The 19,460-nt window shown below is 38.0% G+C and overlaps 1 protein-coding gene across 9 annotated transcripts in view; it reads right to left on the bottom strand.

Annotated features, from left to right (window-relative positions):
* UTRN (utrophin) overlaps positions 1-19,460 on the bottom strand; it is a 565,993-nt gene that overhangs the window by 451,175 nt on the left and 95,358 nt on the right. For all 9 annotated transcript variants that reach the window (XM_055535865.1, XM_055535867.1, XM_055535866.1 and 6 more), the window contains one exon: positions 2,481-2,542. In XM_055535865.1, the coding sequence (XP_055391840.1) occupies positions 2,481-2,542 (62 nt within the window). The remainder of the gene's footprint in view (positions 1-2,480; positions 2,543-19,460) is intronic.

The following is a 19,460-nucleotide window of genomic DNA, read 5'->3' as shown; positions in this document are numbered from 1 at the left end:
TATTACAAAATAATATACACATTATAAATGTATACATTTAAATATCAAGTTCACTAAACAAGCTATTCTAGTACTACTGGACTTTGTGTTCAGATCTTTTTAAAGACATCACTGCTGTGCTGTGCTTAGGTGCTCAGTCGTATCCAACTCTTTGCAACCCCATGGACTGTAACCCACCAGGTTCCTCTGTCCATGGGATTCTCCAGGCAAGCATATTGGAGTGAGTTGCCATGCCCTCCTCCAGGGGATCTTCCCGACTCAGGGATCAAACCCAGGTCTCCAGCATTACAGGAGGATTCTTTACCGTCTAAGCCACCGGGGACATCCAAAGATATCAATGACCCATGATAAATACTAAGTTACTTCTTGAAAGAATTCGGTGGGGTGTATGACCCACATGATCAGTAAATACTGAGAACCATCCAGTGAAGGAGAAGTCCCAGTACAATAACAGAAGTGAGGATATTTTTAAAGCTCAAAGTGAAGGAGTACTTGGGCAGCACTGGGTTCAAGGGTCTAACCTTACATGTATCAGCAATGGCTATGGACCTGGAAAGGACGTGGTTTGGCCGGGTGATGCCCCAGTTCAATTATCTATCATGTGCTGTTAAGGGAATGTCTTGTCTGGGTCAGAGTCATGGCAATAATGATAAGCTTAAACATTTTCAGTTATTCTTGCTCAACTGTCATCTCTATTCTACTTTTCCTCTTTTTGTGTCCTACAGTACTATCTAGGTCTCTCTAGTCTCATGAACAGGAACAAAGCAATTCACCTAGTTTCAAATGTTACCAAATGCAAGCCTATCAACGCTACAAAGTTTTCAAATCAATCTTCAAAATCAGCTCTAAGGTGATTCTTCCACAATGACTCAAGCTGCTAAAAACAAGGTCTGCTTAACTTGGGCTGTCTAGAAAAGGACCATATTAACCTCAGTAATAGTCAAAATAGAGAATCTCACACAACTGAGCACTCATGAGACCCTTGGGATGAAATATCTCCTGTATAGACTCTCTTCGTTCCTAAAACCATGTTGCCCAGAATCTGATCCACATGAAGACGATTACTTCAAAAGTTTTGAATAATGTTGAATCTAAAGCACCCAGACGTTAACTGTACCTCTTGAACAAAACAAAATTTTACCAAAAATCACCTATGTCTGCTTCAGAGTAATCCTACACTCAAAACCACCAATTATGGAGTAATTCTCTTCCTTGACCCTCTATCAAAGTCAGGCAGTTTTCACATTCCTTACATTCTCAGAAGCAAGATAAAATATTCCTCAACAAAAACTTGGAACACCTAAAAATACACTGCAATCAAACAATGAACTGTAAATAGTGAGACATGGAACAACTTTTAAACTGCACTGCAACTCAAAGTAATCTTAAAACATTCTGATTTTGCCTCAAAGAAATGCCAATGTTTATTTTCCTGACCTTTGTGACATTCTCAAATGGAAAAATAAGAAATTTTAAAACTAAAAACCCCAAAACAGGGTTTCTCTGAGAAACCTTTAGTTTTTTGCATAGTCCTATAATCAAAAAATCTAAAAATTCTTCTCCCATCTCAGATTTAGAAGACAAAATTCCAACTCCAATGACCAATGAATAATTATATTAGAACTAGTTGAAAAAGAGTAATATCAATTTCTCTCTTCAGCATTCTTGCTCCTAAAAAAATATTAATCAAAACTTGATTGTGATCCAAGTGGTTAGAAATGCTGAGAAAGAACAGATTTGGGGGAAATAAATCAGGAAGTTCAAAAGAACAGAACAACAGGGCAGTAAACAGTATTAGCCAGACCTATCAGTATGACAATCCCCGAACACTGCACAAGGTAGAAAAAGCTACCTGAATGATAGCAAATTGATTTTAACCAGGCAAAAATGAAATCATCATCTTTTTAGCTAAGTAAGCACAAAAATTTCCCAATGAGATATTATTTCCTAAATGCACCAAGAAGTCACAGAATCCAAAGCAGCAAGCTAGCAGCTTCATATCTAGAGAATGCTGTTGTTATTTTTTTAGTCACTAAGTTGTGTCCGGCTCTTTTGCAAGCCCATGGACTGTATTCCGCCAGCCTCCTCTGTCCGTGGGATTCTCCAGGCAAGAATGCTGGAGTGGGTTGCCATTTTCTTCTGCAGGGTATCTTCCCGACCCAGGGATTGAACCCGTGTCTCTTGCATCTGCTGCACGAGAAGGCGGATTCTTTACCGCCAAGCCACCTGGGAAGCCCCTAGAGAATGTTAGATAAAAATACAGAGCTTTTTTACCATGAATGTTTATACCATGAACTTCTTACACCAGAATTTCTATTTAAACTTATTATAGAGAGTAAAGGAAAAATAAATATATCTGCATACTCAGAAGATTTCTGTTAGGTCACATATCCTGGGGAAGATTCACTGCACCTTCAACCAAACTCTACCAACAAGAATGAGTTATCCAAATTATCAGAGTTTTTGAAAGTCTCCATTACCTTTGAAAATCGAGCATTTATCCATTTGGTAAAGGTTTTCTTCTGCACATCATTGTGTTCATCTGTGAGAGGGAAAAGGAGAGAGAAGGGAAAATATTAGAGTTTATAGTTTTACTCAGGTGCTAAATAAGATTATCTCCATCCTGGAGAGTTTTACATTGTCTATTAGTAGAGTTCCTGAGGCACAATGATCCGTAGTTAATGAAGGGATGATTGATGGGTTCAATATGTATGGAGTCTGCTAACAAACATCCATAGCAGAGGGAGGCCCAGACACCTTTCCAGAGAAGCTGGCTTTCTCACCCCACATCTCAGCATGTCGCCACCAACCATTAAATCCATGTTCATGAGAAAAGAATCAAGACATTGCTTTCAAAGTATTATATACATATACACATAGACTTTCTGTTGCATTTTGTTTAAATACAGTTTCAGCATGACAAAAATGTTATAGCATGTTCAAGACAAAAAATGGAAATTCTCTTTTCAAAAAAACTAAGAAACTCATGATTTCCCCCCTTTTCATACAATTCCTATAGAACAAAAACTACAATAAAGTGTATAGCTAATTGTGTAACCCATTTTCCTGTATAAAGACTGACATGACAAAGTTTTAATGATCTTATCTTTGAAAACAATCTACACCCACCACTGGGCACATACCCTGAGGAAACCGTAACTGAAAAAGACACCTGTACCTCAGGGTTCATTGTAGCACTATTTACAACAGCTTGGACATGGAAGCAACCTAGATGTCCACAGACAGATGAATGGATTAAAAAGTTGTGGTATATATACACAGTGGAATATTACTCAGCCATAAAAAGGAACACAACTGAGTTAGTTCTAATGAGGTGGATGAACTTAGAGCCTATTAGATGGAGTGAAGTAAGTCAGAAAGAGAAAGACAAATCTCAAATATTAACACATATATATGGAATCTAGAAAAATGGTACTGATGAACCTATCTGCAGGGCAGCAACGGAGATGCAGACAGAGACAACAGACTTGTGGACACAGGGTGGGAAGAACTGAGAGAGTCGCATTAAAACATGTACATTACCATATGAAAAACAGAGAGCCAGTGGGAATTTACTGTATGACTCAGGGAGCGCAAATCCTATGCTCTGTGACAACCTAGAGGGGTGGGAGGCGATGGGAGAAGGGAAGGAGGTCTAGGAGGGAGGGGACACATATATACCTATGGCTGATTCATGTTACTATATGGCAGAAACCAACACAATAGTGTAAAGCAATTATCCTCCAACTGAAAATATACAACCTCCCTAAAAAAAAAAAAAGGAATCTACACATTTTACAAGCAGAGAAATCACAGAAGTTTATTTCTTTATTTTTTAATGACTAATGTTGGCTTGAATTACAAATTCATTGTCCAGGTCAAACAAATAAAAATTGACCTTAAAAAATCTAAAGCATCCTGAACCTCTTGAAGATGGGGAAAGTGATCTAATTAGGTATAAGGAAGTCATGTGAAATGGGAGTTAATAACACTTACAAGGCACCGTGAGGGCTGGTGGATACAAGCGGAAACACTTGGCAAAGAGCTGGCATTGAGCTCTTTGTTGTTATTCTAGTTATAATTATTATGATAGTATATGTGTGAACAAGACAAAAATATCCATGTTACCCTTTCTGTTACTTCTAATCATACCCTCTTCAATTGCTCCTCAATTATCTGTTAAAATGAGCAACAGTCATTGTTGGCATAAATCCTACAAAGGAGCATGTTAACAGTCTCTGTTCTAAAAGCTGTGTAAGGAATATCTGGAATAATGCAGAAAGCTTGTGGTACTGTCTGAACACACACACACACCTTGTTCTACTACTGTCCATGTAAGGAAAATGTGGAAGAAAGCTTGTGGTACTATCTGAACACACACACACAAACACACACCTTGTTCCACTACTGTCCATCCTGCCAGGCTGCTTCCCACATGATAACAGTAAAACAGTAACAGAGAAGGCTCAAGTGCGCTCTGTCCTCAATGCATCAATTTCAAAGAGCTGCCTTCAACCCAGACCTCCTCACTCATCTCTAATGGCATAATTACAAGTTCAACCACGACTTCACCAAGTTAGTGGTATCTTTGGGCCTTATTCTGTTCTGGAAGGAGAGCTTGTAATTAAAAGGTCACTCCTGCAATAAATATAGCAACAGTTTCAGAAAAGAGTGCCCTTCTACAGATCTATAAAGGTAACTGGAGACTGACTCTGAAACACAAAGATGGCAATGGATGAAAAAACTTCCAAGCAACTTCGTGTTGTCAACTGAGCTTAGACTTAGCCTTTCACAAAGGACAACAGAGTCAGCATCAGCCTCAATTTCAGGCTTTCTACCATCTGATCAATGCCACATATGAGCCATTTATTAACCAAGAGGACTTGCTGACACACTCTGAATGTCGCAGCCTTGACCATCACATGGGAGAGAGACAGAGCTGAGATTACACGCAGTATGTAAGGCACACACCAGCCTGCACAGTGCTATACCAGCCCACTAATATGAACTTAATCTTAAATATGTGTTCAGAGTACATGGCAAATTCAATTATTTTGCTATGAACACAAATATATGTAATGGTCATAAGTATTACATTTTCTCAGATCCATAAAATTCATTGAATTTAATAATTTTTACCAAATTATTGGGAATTTGGGAAATTCTGAGAAGCAAATTTTATTTCACATTTTATTTCTATTTTATTTCTCTACATTTCTACATTTTTTAAACCTCTTTTCTGAGCGTTTAACCTTCTTACTTTCAAAAAATATATTAAAATAGCTAATAAATACTACATGGGTTCCTCTCCAGAGATAATGCAAACAAAGAAATGCGTACCTGTCACCTTATCAAATGATGACTGTGTGGATACTGTCATTTCAGTCATGTCTGAGTCTTTGAGACCCCATGGACTATAGATCACCAGGCTCCTCTGTCCATGTGATTCTCCATGCAAGAGTACTGACATGGGCTGCCATGCCCTCCTTAGGGGATCTTCCCAACCCACAGATCAAACCTTCCTCTCCTGAGTCTCCTCCATTGGCAGGCAGGTTATTTATCACTAGTGCCACCTAGGGAGCCCCCAAATGATAAGTAAAAACCTCCAGTTGTATCACATATAGAATGAGATCAACTATTTAAAATAGGTTCCCATCATACAGCTGCTAAGTCACTTCAGTCGTGTCCGACTCTGTGCTACCCCAAAGACGGCAGCCCACTAGGCTCCTCTGTCCCTGGGATTCTCCAGGCAAGAATACTGGAGTGGGTTGCCATTTCCCTCTCCAGTGCATGAAAGTGAAAAGTGAAAAAAGTGAAGTTGCTCAGTCATGTCCGACTCTTAGCGACCCCATGGACTGCAGCCTACCAGGCCCCTCCGTCCATGAGATTTTCCAGGCAAGAGTACTGGAGTGGGGTGCCATTGCCTTCTCCGATACTATATCCCATCATACAGAGATGCTTGTAAAAACTAGAAGTTAATGTTTCTATAATAGTCTTTATCTTTGGTTCAAATAAAAGTCTGAATATGTGTCTAATTAAGTAAATGATATGAAATGAAGTTATTGTTGTTTAGTTGTGAAGTCATGTCCAATTCTTTTGTGACCCCATGGACTACAGCCCGCCAGGTTCCTCTGTTCATGGAATTTCCCAGGTGAGAGTACTGGACTGGGTTACGATTTTCTTCTTCAGGGTATCTTTCCAACCCAGGGATCAAACCCATGTCCCCTGCATTGGCAGGCAGGTTCTTCATCCCTGAGCCATCAGAAATAACGTACTGCACTGTAAAAGATAAAATGTCTTGCATTCAAACTTTTTAAAAATACTCCAAACTTTATAAACACTCTTCTTTATTCATTTTCCTGGTACAGTTAAAGGGGAAAGGGGGGATTTACATCTCAATAAGCCTTGATTTCACATTTCCCTTTTCACACAACACACACACATACACACACACACACAAACCTCTTATTTTCTATCAGATATGAATTCAGTAAAGGAATAGGAATTGGCCTGCAGTTTTTCAATTATGAGATTTTTTTTTTTAATGTAACAAATTTGGAACACTTACTAGTACAGAACTGCCCTCCACACCACAAAAAATTAAGCTAACAACCTTGGCCCAAGTCAGCGTTTCAAGGAGACAGAAATTTGCTAGCAAAATTGGTAGCATGACAAGTAAAATCCTAAATCATGTTATTACGATCGATTGTTTTGATCGTATATAAATTTATACATAATTTCAAATCTCAAATTTGTTCAACTCTCCATTACAAGTCAAGTAGTTATTTTAATGTTTCCAAAATAAAAATGTGTAAGCAGATAATACAAATTTACAGATAACTGGATTATTTATATGTGTATTAAGTGAGTATAATTAACATGCTAAATTTATTCTTTCAGGTTTCCAAACAAGTGTTTTCTTTATATTTGAATTTTAGAGAAAACATCTAACTTTTGAAAGCTTTTTTTGGCTTAGTAAATCTTACCCATTAATGACCTTTCTCCATTAGGGGGACAAACACGGGACTGAATTAGGAGAAGAAAAATGTGTTAAATCCCTTAAGGCTGATTTTCCAAATTCTTCCTCTAAATATTTTGCTCTTCTTAAAATGCTTTTGACAAGCTCACACAGATCCAAGGGCCGCTGCCCAGCCTGGAATTTTATTTTTGTGATGGGTAAGAGAAGTGAAGCAAGAAACATCAACAAAACCATCTGATAAATCTTCCAGGAAACTAGCTAAAATTTTTGTTCACTTCACCAGCTCAAGGGCACATCAAAAATTCTTTTAGCAGAACCTAGAAACAAATCTCAATTTAAATCTTAATCGATAATGTTTCTGTAAAAAAAAATAATAATCCAACACTACAACCATAAAACAAAATTCTGTATTTCCATAGGTCTATCTATATGTATATAATATAAACACAAACTTAGGATAATTGCTGTACAATATTGTGTGGTTTCTCCCTTCACCCCGCTTGTCCACAAGTCTCTTCTCTATGTCTTTGTTTTCATGCTGCCCTGCAAATACATTCATCAGTACCGTCTTTCTAGATTCCATATAAATGCATTAATATATATTTCTCTTTCTGATTTACTTTACTCTGTATAGTAGGCTCTAGGTTCATCCACCTCATTAGAACTGACTCAAATGTGTTCCTTTTTATGGCTGAGTAATATTCCATTTTACCTATGGACCACAGCTTCTCTATTGATCTGGGTTGCTTTCATGTCCTAGCTATTGAAAATAGTGCTGCAATGAACACTGGGGTACCTATGTCTTTTTCAATTATGGTTTTCTCAGGATACATGTCCAGTAGTGGGACTGTTGGGTCACTGGGTAGTTTTATTCCTAGTTATCTCCATAGAGATTGCCTTTTTAAAAAAATATCTTTCTGCAGATATAATTCACATATCATATAAGTCAGCCATTTCAAGCACGCAATTTAATGAGTTTTGGTACATTAAAATGTCAATGTTTTTGTGTAGAATATATATAACATAAAATCTGCTATTTTAATTATGTTAAAGTACTCAATTTGGTAACATCGATTTCATTTACAATGTTGTGCAATCATTCTCATTATTTCCAAAATTTTTCATCCACTGAAACAGAAATTCTGTAACCATTTAGCAACACTTCTCCCATTCCCCCACTTCCCCAGGCCCCGGTAACCTCTAAACCACTTTCTAATTCTATGCATTTAACCCACCTTAATATTTCACAGACGTGAATTCACACAACATCTGTCCCTTGGTGTCTGATTTATTTCACTTAGCATAAGGTTTTCAAGACTCATCCGTGTTGTAGCCTGTGTCAGAACCTCATTTCTTTTTTGTGGCTAGTCATAGTATGTAGTAGTCATTGCATGTATATGCCACATGTTCTTACCCATTCATCTGTTGATAGACATGGGTTGTTTCTATCTTTCAGCTACTGTAAATAATGCTACAGTGAAAACTGTATATTAGTGTCTGTTCCGATTCCTGCTTTCAGTTTCCCTGGATATACACCTAGGAGTGGAACTGTGGGGTCATACGGTAATTCTATCTTTAGATTTTTGAGGAACTGCTGAAATGTTCTCCATAGCAGGTGCATTATTTTATACTCCCACTAGTGATGTATATGGGTTTCAAATTCTCTACATCCTCACTAACACTTTCTTTTTTAAAATTATTATTATTATAGTCATCCTAGTAAGTGTGAAGTGGTATATAATGGTTTGTATTTGCATTTCTCTAATGACTTAAAGATGCTGACCATAAAAAGGCATTTTGGAAACTCAAAAATTACCAAGCAAAATCCCCTAAACTCTGAAATTTCCTGAAGACTCCAAACTAGTCCAAGTTCAAAAGCATGCTACTACAAAGTGGCTAGGATTCAGCAACAGCTCTTTTGCACTTAATCCATAAAAGACTGCAGAACGATTAATTTATTCCTCGAAGAATTATTTTCAGAATTTGATATAACCATTAATTCTGTCCATGTTCTAATTCTAGAGTGTATTTACCTCTTACCTATTTTCTCCTTGATGAGTTCCTCATGCTTTTTAAGTGAATGCACAGGAATACAGGAGGGAATGCTTTCCTACTTTAACTCTTTATAACTGCTAATCTTAACTGAAGAGTGTCTGTAAGTCCTACAGGCACCTGGCATTGTTTGAAACCTTCTTTGTGGAAGTATTCTTTGGAAAAACTTTTTACATCTTAGATATAACCATATTATATGTGTTGCAAATGCAGAAGAACAAGGAGAAAGAAACTGTAAACTTTACATACAAAACACTTCACTTTGGACTTCTATCCTGAGAGTAAGAGAGTTTTATTAAAATCACTGGAAATATCACAGAATAAGGAGAGGTTATTTAGGAGGAGCTAAATGAGTCATAAAGATGATGAGTCACTGTCATGAAAAGTCAATAGAAAACTAATTTTTTCTTAATGATTGACAAAAGTTAGACTAATTAAAAATTTTTCTGTAAATCTTGATTCTTCACTTTATTCCAACTAAATAAAGATCCATTGTGTTCTAAAAACTGTCTTCAGTTCAGTTCAGTTCAGTCGCTCAGTTGTGTCCAACTCTTTGCAACCCCACGAACCGCAGCATGCCGGGCCTCCTTGTCCATCACCAATGCCCAGAGTCTACCCAAACTCATGTCCATTGAGTCGGTGATGCCATTCAACCATCTCATCCTCTGTCAGCCCCTTCTCCTCCTGCCCTGTCTATGAACCCTCAAAAAACTATTTCCTAAAAATATATCTCAAGATGGAGAAAATCCATGCAAGTAAGTTTCCATGAAAATTCTCTAAAAGAATCCCCAGGCACATTTTTAAGTTGACAACCAATATTTATAGTAAATTTAAATACTGAAACAGACATAAGTCCTAGCACATTGTTAACGAGGTGCAAACCTAGATCATTCGATTATAGAAAATGTCTCCTCTATTCCCTCATTGGCAAAACTAATGCCTCATTGTCAAAGTAATAGCTAAATCAGACATAATTTCTGACATGGGAAGTCTGACTTTAGTTTTCTATTTAAAGACACATTTGGATTTTAAAGATTCGGTAATAAAGAGCCTACAATCTTAAAAAATTAAAATGAAATAAAATAAAAACCACTTTCAGGGAATTCCCTTGTGGTCCAGTAATTAGGACTCAGTGCTTTCACTACCAGGGCCTGGATTCAATCCCTGGTTAGGGAACTAAGATCCGGCAAGCCTCACGGTGCGGTCAAATAAATAAATTTCAAAAAATTAAAAAAAAATTAAAACTACTTTCACATGTACTCCAGGGCAACAACTCAATTCAGAATTCTGATTCTAAGGTGAGTTGATGGATAAACAGATGGATGAATGGATGGACGAAAGGATGGATGGATGGATGGATGGATGGGAGGACAGAAAGAGGCACAAAGCCTGGCCCCAGATACAGTAAGTCACTGACTATTTTAAAAATTCTTAAGGAAGTGTTCTTTGCTTTGCATTCCTAAACTGCCCGGAGCCTCAGAATAATGCAGCCCAGTAAGATGGATGAAGGGTAAGAAGTATGTCCTCCTCTTGAAAACTGCAGGAGAATCCTAAAAGGAAAGATGGGAAAGCAGAAAGCAGGTACCTAAGATGCCTCCTCACGTGGCTTAAACAACTTGGAAAAGTTGACTACAAGGGGACACACACATGCCAGTGTGCAAACCACTCTAGGGGCTTGCTCACAGTTGTCCCAACCCAAGATAACACTCCAGAGATGATGAGCTGTAATTTAATTAGAAAGGCTAAACCCCAGACGTGGCTGCTACAAAGGCATCAATTATCTTTGTCTCCATTAACAGCAGAGCCTTTGCTAATTAATTTAATGAATGTGAGAAATGCGCTTTTTCTGTGGCTTGAGAACTGGCATAATTAGAAGGTTGGAAACAATCTCCCACTAGTGCATTTAGTGTTATTCAATGCATGTGAATTGGCCAAAATATTTAACAGACGTGTCCCAACATCAATTAAACAAGTGAAATCTAGCAAGTCTAGAAGGCCCTGCACTCAGCCATGAGCTGGGAGGGTCCTAGTTATCCGTGCTGTCTATAAGTCTAACTAAATTGTTTCTCTAAACCAGCACTGTCCAACAGAAAGACACATAATTTTAAATTTTCTAGTAGCCACATTAAAAAAAAAGAGGTAAAAATAATTTTAGTAATGTTATTTAACCCAATATATCCAAAATAGTATCATTTCAACATATATTCAATATTTTTAAAACTATTAATATCTTATATTTTTTTTTCTTACTGTCTTTGAAATTCAGTGTGTATTTCATACCTTTTTAGCATGTCTCAGCTTGGACCAGTCACAACAGCCTTCTCACTGCATTGCACAGGTCTAGAATATTGCTGCATCTCTTGCAACTAAAACCTCATGTCCTTCAAAAGGACAGAGCACCAAGCTCATGAAACAGGCTGCACGAACTTTTTCTGAGCCTGCTTGCTAATAATGATTGTTTAATAAATGCCAATGTGCACGCCAGGTATGGTCCAAAAGTTGCCTTCATTTTAACCCTGATGGTGGGACAATGGTTACCCTTCACACCCTACTTTTAAGCACTTGGAGCTAGCATTAACTGAGCAAAAATAAAGCAGAAATTTACAGTTGGGCATGACCAAATTGGTCTTGTTCATTTTGTAAGACTTTTGGTCTAAGAATTAGACAGTAAGGATAGGAAATATTTCTAAGTCATTCTTACATTCATCATTTAGTTTTAATATTTTCTACTCTTTCAATGGAAATCAGTTGTTCTATTTTAGGAAAACATTATACAAAGAAACAGCTGGTGACACTTACTGAGCACCAGACAAATTCTATTGTCCCAAAAAAGATCCAAGTGCTGCTTTTAAGAAGCTATCAAGGGGAGGTGTGTGAAGAAGAATTGGGAGACAGGTATGAGGAAGTACATAAATAACAGATAGACAATTATAACTAATATATTAGGGGTGTGTGTGTGTGTTAGTTGCTCAGTCATGTCCAACTCTTTGTGACCATAGCCTGACAGGCTCCTCTGCCCATGGGATTTCCCAGGCAAGAATATTGGAGTGGGTTACCATTTCCTTCTCCAAGGGATCTTCCCGACCCTGGGATGGAACCTAGATCTCCCACATTGCAAGCAGATTCTTTACCATTTGATGCCCATATATTAGGTACAAATATATTAATAAATTCAGAGGAAAAATATTTCTTCTTGGTGGAAGTGAGGAGGAGATCAGAGAAGAATTCAAGGAAAAAGTTGCATTTGACTTAGGCCTTGAATTGATATGTTAAAAGCATATATAAATGGTGGTGGGGAGGGGCGGCATTCATGGAAGAGACCAGCTGAAGCAAACAGTCTTAAAGGCCTGAAAAGAACAGGACCAGCAGACAAAAATGTGAGCCCTTTCTCTGGCTGGATGATTATGGACCGGAGTTACAATGCCCCAGACTCCTCTGTCCATGGGATTCTCCAGGCAAGAATACTGGAGCGGGTTGCCATGCCCTCCTCCAGGGGATCTTCCTGACCCAGGGATCAAACCCATGTCTCATGTCTCCTGAATTGGCATGCAGGGTCTTTACCAGTAGCACTACCTGGGAAGCCCGGAAGGTCAATAGTGTCTCTCTATTAGGGAAAACAAGGACCAGCAGAGAAATGGATTAGGAAAGGAAACTCTTTTCACCTGAGTTAGAGGTTAGCAGGATATTTGGGTGAAGATACCAAGCAGGATTAGAGCAAATGGGAGAGAGTCTTCACATAAAGGAGACCATTTCAGAAGCTCGAGTTTTCAGAAGAAAGACATAACCCACAGTGTGAAAGCAAGTTACCAGAATTGCTGGGGAAAATGAGGCCTGAAAAAAAGATAAGTGAACTTAACACCTAAGACCAGCTGACATACGATGCTATGAGGCAACAGGGAAGCTGGGCTGGCAGACCCGCCAATTATTACAAGTTTCCTGGCACAATATGACAATATCTATATTAAAATATTTTTAAATTACATAACCATTGACCCAGAAATCCTGAGAATTTATCTTACGAAATCATTAGACACACAAATATTTAGAAATCTTTAAAAGGATGTTTTTCAAAACATTCTTCATAATTGAAAAAAAAAATTGTTATTCTAAATGTTCATCCTTGGGCATTACTTAGAAGTATATTTTCATATATAAATGCAAACATCAAAAATGATAGTAAAGAAGAATATATAAAGACATGGGAGGATTTTTCACACTATATTAAGGAATAAAAATGCAGGCCGAAGAGTATACACAATGCGTCATTTATATAAAATGAGTAGAAAAGTAAGAGCCAAAACATTAGCTCTGTTTATTTCTCAAGAGAAAAAGAGCCTGAGAGACTCTTATAGTCTACTATATTTTTAAGTTCTGAAATACACACATAATACTCTGCACATGATACACACAATTTTCTTTAAAACACTGACCCTGCAAAAGGTATTTTTCTCCATTTCAATGTGCACAAGCAGAAAGGTTAGAGAATTTAGCAGCTATAAAAATAAACCAGGCTGGGAGGAGGTCTGCCTGCCTGTCGGTCTGCTTTGGACTGGGATGGCGAGAATAAAGAGACTTCCGTGTGTTTGTAATTACATGCAGACAGGAAGGATCTAGTAGGGAGGGAGAGATGGTAGATGCCAAGACTCAGTACCCAAGAAGGGTTCCCTCAGGGAGCCAAACCCCAGAGGATGAGTGAGAGAAATGTATCAGAATCCATACTTCTAAATTAGATGTAGTTAAGGGCACATATTTCTAAAAATGAAATTCTCCAGTGAGAATATCTGCCTTTCCAGTGAGTTTTCCACTCTAGTCTGAAGAGATTATTAGACAGATATAAAATAAAGGTACCTAAGTTGGTCCATCTCTCCCCACCTTCTAGTCTATTCACTGTGGAAACACTGTTGAAAAGGAGGTTCCATCATTTAAAATACACCACTTGCAATAAATTCAAGTATATCTAGGCAAAATGATCAGGGCACTGATCAGTTAGGAAGATGAGAAGACAACATGTAAGATTAAGGCAAAACAGAATGTTATCCACAGTTCAGGCCTTCCCTCATAGTTCAGTTGGTAAAGAATCTGCCTGCAGTGCAAGAGACCTGGGTTCAATTCCTGGGTCGGGAAGATCCCCTGGAGCAGGAAATGGCAACCCACTCCAGCACTGTTGCCTGGAGAATCCCATGGACAGAGGAGCTTGTCAGGCTACAGACCATGGGGTTGCAAGAGTCGGACCCAACTTAGCAACTAAAGAGAAGAGAGATCCACAGTTCACACAAGCTACCTAGACTTTATAAAAAGCCTAATATTATACTCACTTTGAGAAAAAGAACATATACCTGGGGAAAAAAGAAGTATTTGTCCTTTGATCATGTACTCTGATGAAATACCATGCAGTGCAAATGCAATTTTTAAATTAAAAAAAATACAGTATATCAGAAGTAGCTTTTGAACTTTTTTTCTCTATTTTAGAATGTTTTAACATTGAGCCACAGCAAGTTAAAATCAAGATGTAAGATAATTTTTTAAAAAGGAAGTCGTTTTACTAAATTTTCAAAATTGCAAGTCCATTAAAATGCAATCCTTTGCCCAAGATAAATATTTATAATAAGCAGGAAGAAAATGCCAGAAAGGAACACTATGCTTCCCCTTAAAAACTCAGGGGTACAGATTTTTCCCATGAACCTCAGAGTTAAGAAATCAGCCCATGAAACACACCACTCTTTGCTTAAAGGTGTATAAATTTAAAGTTAATAAACAAATTAAATATAGTCTTTATGTTGAAAAATGCATATTTCCTCATTTTCAGTTTATATAACTATGTAAAAAGTTCACAGGAGTTATTAATAATGTTTATTGAAAAGCTTATTCGAGTAGGGTTAGACAAAGGAACTAAAAGATAAAATCTAGAGTATGAACAATGCAAGAAACCACTCCCCAGCACACTAAAGTTATCGTCTATGATCATTTATCCCCTAAAATCACTGTTGAAAATTAGGATCCTGCTTCAAATTAGCACTGTCTTTATTTAATAGTCTACAATGTGGGTCTGATTTTTTTGCTGTTTATAAAAATTCGTAAAGTCAGTTTATACCATTTCTGGGAATTGCAAACTGGGCAATTATTTCTGTATATCATAGATATTCCTTCTCTTTGTCTTAAATGTACCTCATTAAAGCATCAAAATGGGCTTCCCTGGTGGCTCAGATAGTAAAGAATCTGCCTGCAATGTAGAAGCCCTGGGTTGGGAAGATCCCCTGGAGAAGGGAATGGTAACCCATTCCAGTATTCTTGCCTGGAAAATCCCATGGACAGAGGAGCCTGGCAGGCTACAGTTCATGGGGTCACAAAGAGTCAGACATGACTGAGTGACTAATAAAGCATCAATAAGTCTAGATTAACTTGAAGATCAATTTAATCAATTTAGTTGATGATTAGAAGAAATTCATGCTTGCTTTTCTGAAATAAATGACTTTATAGCTAGTAATTATATCTTCTCTCCTCTTCCATCATTTTGGACTGAAAAGTCTTAATCATTTTAGTCAGTTTTATAAAAACACTAAAAGCATTTGCTGCAAGACTTATGCTTCCTTACTAGACCTCTCTCACTCTAAAATCATTTCTAAAGTAGGAGACCAATATTCCCTGTGCACAGTCAAAACAGCTTTGCAAAGAAAGGATAATGTTTTCTGTTTTCTCCCATATTTCCCATAATGACACCCTAACAACTAGGGTCCTTTGGCCTTGCAGCAGCCCAGTGACCGAGTCTTCTGAGAACTGCAATTGCCACCTCTCTTCATCATCCTAGACATTATACTGTAAAACAATTCATGATGACAAGGTTTTTTTTGGAGTTAGCAAGAGAGTGAATCAAACAAAAAAGATTTGGAGAGATAATCTTCCTTCAGAGCATTAGCACTTCCCTCAGGATAACAGTAAACTAGCAAACCTGACTGAACCTGAGTTAAAAGCACATGCAAAAATATGCCCGAAAGAGTGGAAAACAGAACCTTGAATAAACATCTGCACACCTGTATTCATATTCACAATAGTTAAATAGTTATTCACAATAGTTAAAAAAATGGAAGCAACCCAAGTTTCCACCCATGGATGAAATGGATAAACAAAAAATGGCACATACAGACAATGGCATATTGCTTGCCCCTCAAAAAGGAAAAAATTCTGACACACTTTATGACATGGATAAACCTTGAGGACATTTTGCTAAACAAAGTAACAAGAAGAAAAATACTGTATGATTCCATTTATACAAGTTGCCTACAGTAGTCAGATTTATAAAAACAGAAAGTAGAACAGTGGTTTCCAGAGACTAGAGGAGAGCCAGGAATTGGGAGTCCTTGTTTAATAGATACAGAGCTTCCGTTTTCCAAGATAAAAAAAGTTATAGAGGTGGATGGTGGTCATAACAATGTAAATGTACTTAATATCACTGAACTGTTCACTTAGAAGTGATCATGATGGTAAATTTTATGCTGAGTATTGCATCACTAAGAAAAATTGGAGGGGGGGAAGCACATCAATAACCATTTTCATTTCTATTTTCAAATCAAAAACATGATTTTCAAAGAAGAGATATTTGATATGTCTCAATGCATATATTCCCCAACAAGACAAATAAGGAAATTTTTCTTGGTTTCAATTTCATCTTTTAAAAGCCATATATTAGAGCTCAGTAGCTCAGATGGTAAAGCGTCTGCCTACAATGTGGGAGACCCGGGTTTGATCCCTGGGTCGGGAAGATCCCCTGGAGAAGGAAATGGCAACCCACTCCAGTATTCCTGCCTGGAAAGTCCCATGGACAGAGGAGCCTGGTAGGCTACAGTCCATGGGGTCGCAAAGAGTCGGACACAACTAAGCAACTTCACTTCACTTTCACTTTGAATATAAAGGCTGCTGCTGCTGCTGCTAAGTCGCTTCAGTCGTGTCCGACTCTCTGTGACCCCATAGACGGCAGCCCACCAGGTTCCCTCGTCCCTGGGATTCTCCAGTCAGGTATTGTGAATTCTAGAATCAGACTTGTTTTTCACTATGACCATACCTCTTAGTCATCTTCAGAGGGAAACATTGGTTCAAACTCAGGGTGGTAGATAATGCCAAAAGCCATGTGCATAAATCATCCCAGGATCAGATCTTCCAGCCTCAGTCAGGCTTGAGGTCCTGGCCAACACACTGACTGCAACCTCATGAGAGAGCCTGGGCCACAATCACCAAGCAAAGCCACTCCCAAATTCCTGACCAAAGAAATTGCATGAGATAATAAATATTTGTTTCAAACTGCTAAAGGCTGGGATAATTTGTTAGACAGCAATGGATAACTAACATAGATTTGATGCTAAGTTTCAGAGTAATTTGTTATGCAGCAAGAGATAAATAATACAGCAGGCATCCAGCCATCGATCTGACACCTGCACAGACTCATTTCAAATTGAACACGTCTGAAACTGAACTGCTGGTCTTCTCTCAAATCAGTTCTGTCCAGTCTTTCTTAACTCAGAGCATGACACCTTCATCCATTTGCTTTTTTATGCCAAGACCCTGAAACCAATCCCTGGCATTCCACAATCTATCTGATACCATAATCTATCACCAAGTTTTGTTGGTCCCAATTCCTAAATATATTTTAACTCCAGCCATGACTCTTCATCTCCCGGCCACCTCCAGTCCAAGCTACTGTCATCTCCTGCTTGGAATCCACGAATCTAAAACCAATAACCTGGCACCATCTCCTAATTTCTGTTCTTGTCCCTTTACAATACACTTTCTAAATGTAGCCAGCTTAACAATGAACTTTGGAACAATTAAGTTACATGGTTTACAAAGCTCTGAACCTTCTGACCCTTGCCTATGCCAAGTCTTATCTTGCATGCCTTCTCCTCCTCTCTGTAGCTCCAGTCAGGGACCTTTGTGTTTCTCAGATGTACCCAGCCCTTTCTTGCCCCAGGATATTTGCTCAAGCTGCTGTCTACTTAGAGCCCATTCTCAACCTGCTGAACCCATATGGGTATTTCAGGTCTAATTTTAAACATCTTTTCTTCAGAGCAGACTTCTAACTTCCCCAGTCTTTCAAAGTATCCAGCTTCCTTTTGCACCCTATATCTATCTGAATGTGGTTATATTTTGATTTGTGTAAGCCCATTAGGGCAAGAAAAGTCTACTTTGATCACCATAGTATATACAGCTCCCAATACAGGTTGTCGATTTTAAAAATTTTTGAGTGGATGTATTTAATGTGTTCATTAAGTTCAAACAAACTATATATTGACTATAATTCAATCTAGACTTAACAACTGTCCACTCCAATAAAAGAACATGAATCTGCTATATCTATGGCCTTTCTATCTATCCATCTGCAAAATATTAAAACCATGATCACTGAGATGACCCAGATGTTCTTTCTCATTTCCTCTTATCCACGTGCTTAAAGATCATTTTATTATTGGCAAAGAATGAAAATGTGACTTCTAGAAACATTAAAAAGAAGAAGAGCAAGAATTAAAATAGCCCCTAAAAGCACACAAGAAAAGTAATTCTAAAGCTCATTAGAAAACTAAATTGACCCCTGATTCCTCTAAACAAGAATGTTTTATCCTGGTGCTTAGAGTTTTGATGAACAATCATTTCCCTTTCCAAAGCTTGGCTGATTTGTGAAGGCAGGAGGATCATGGCTTTGTACAGGATGATTTTGTGATGAAATCAGAGACCTGCTGCTGGGAGAACCAAGAAATACTAATAAGGGCAAGCTGGAGCACAGCATAAAGCAACCGTCCCCAGTTACTCACTGCCAGTAAGTACTACCCTGACTTGCAACCAGAGAAGGAGCGGGTCTGGGAGCAGACACTGCGGGTTCTGAAGCCACGCCACACCCAGTGAGCAGCCCGACGACAATGCCGGCAGCAACTGCAGAGAAGAAACTGTGCAGTGCCCTCCCCAGCGGGAAGAAGTAGAAACCACGCATCAGTCTTTGCCCTGTACTCATATACACTGGCCATCAGCCCAGCTGCAAGACTAAACTCCAAGAGCACACGGGTACATAATACAAAGGCATGACGGTGCCAAACTTTCACGAACAGCACACATATTTTGACTTAATAGATCTATATGAATACACATTAGTAGAATACAACTGCAATTATACATACAGTCCATGGGGTCTCAAAGAGTCAGACATGACTGAGTGACTTTCACTTCACTTCACTTCATTCATATAAATACATGTTATAATATATTACACACATACACACAGAAAGCATGGTAAGTTTTTTGCTTCACTAAAAGTGAAGTTTTAATAAAAGAATTTAATCAAAGACACCTACGGCAGTCGTATACATAATTTTTTATTGTATAAAGTACCGGAGCTCACTGATTAAACTATTTTTTCTTAATAATAAGAAGAAAATAAATAACATTTAGG

Source organism: Bubalus kerabau, chromosome 9 (genome assembly GCF_029407905.1).
Source record: "Bubalus kerabau isolate K-KA32 ecotype Philippines breed swamp buffalo chromosome 9, PCC_UOA_SB_1v2, whole genome shotgun sequence".
NCBI classification, from domain to species: domain Eukaryota; kingdom Metazoa; phylum Chordata; class Mammalia; order Artiodactyla; family Bovidae; genus Bubalus; species Bubalus kerabau.
This window is presented reverse-complemented; position numbering and strand designations above follow the sequence as displayed.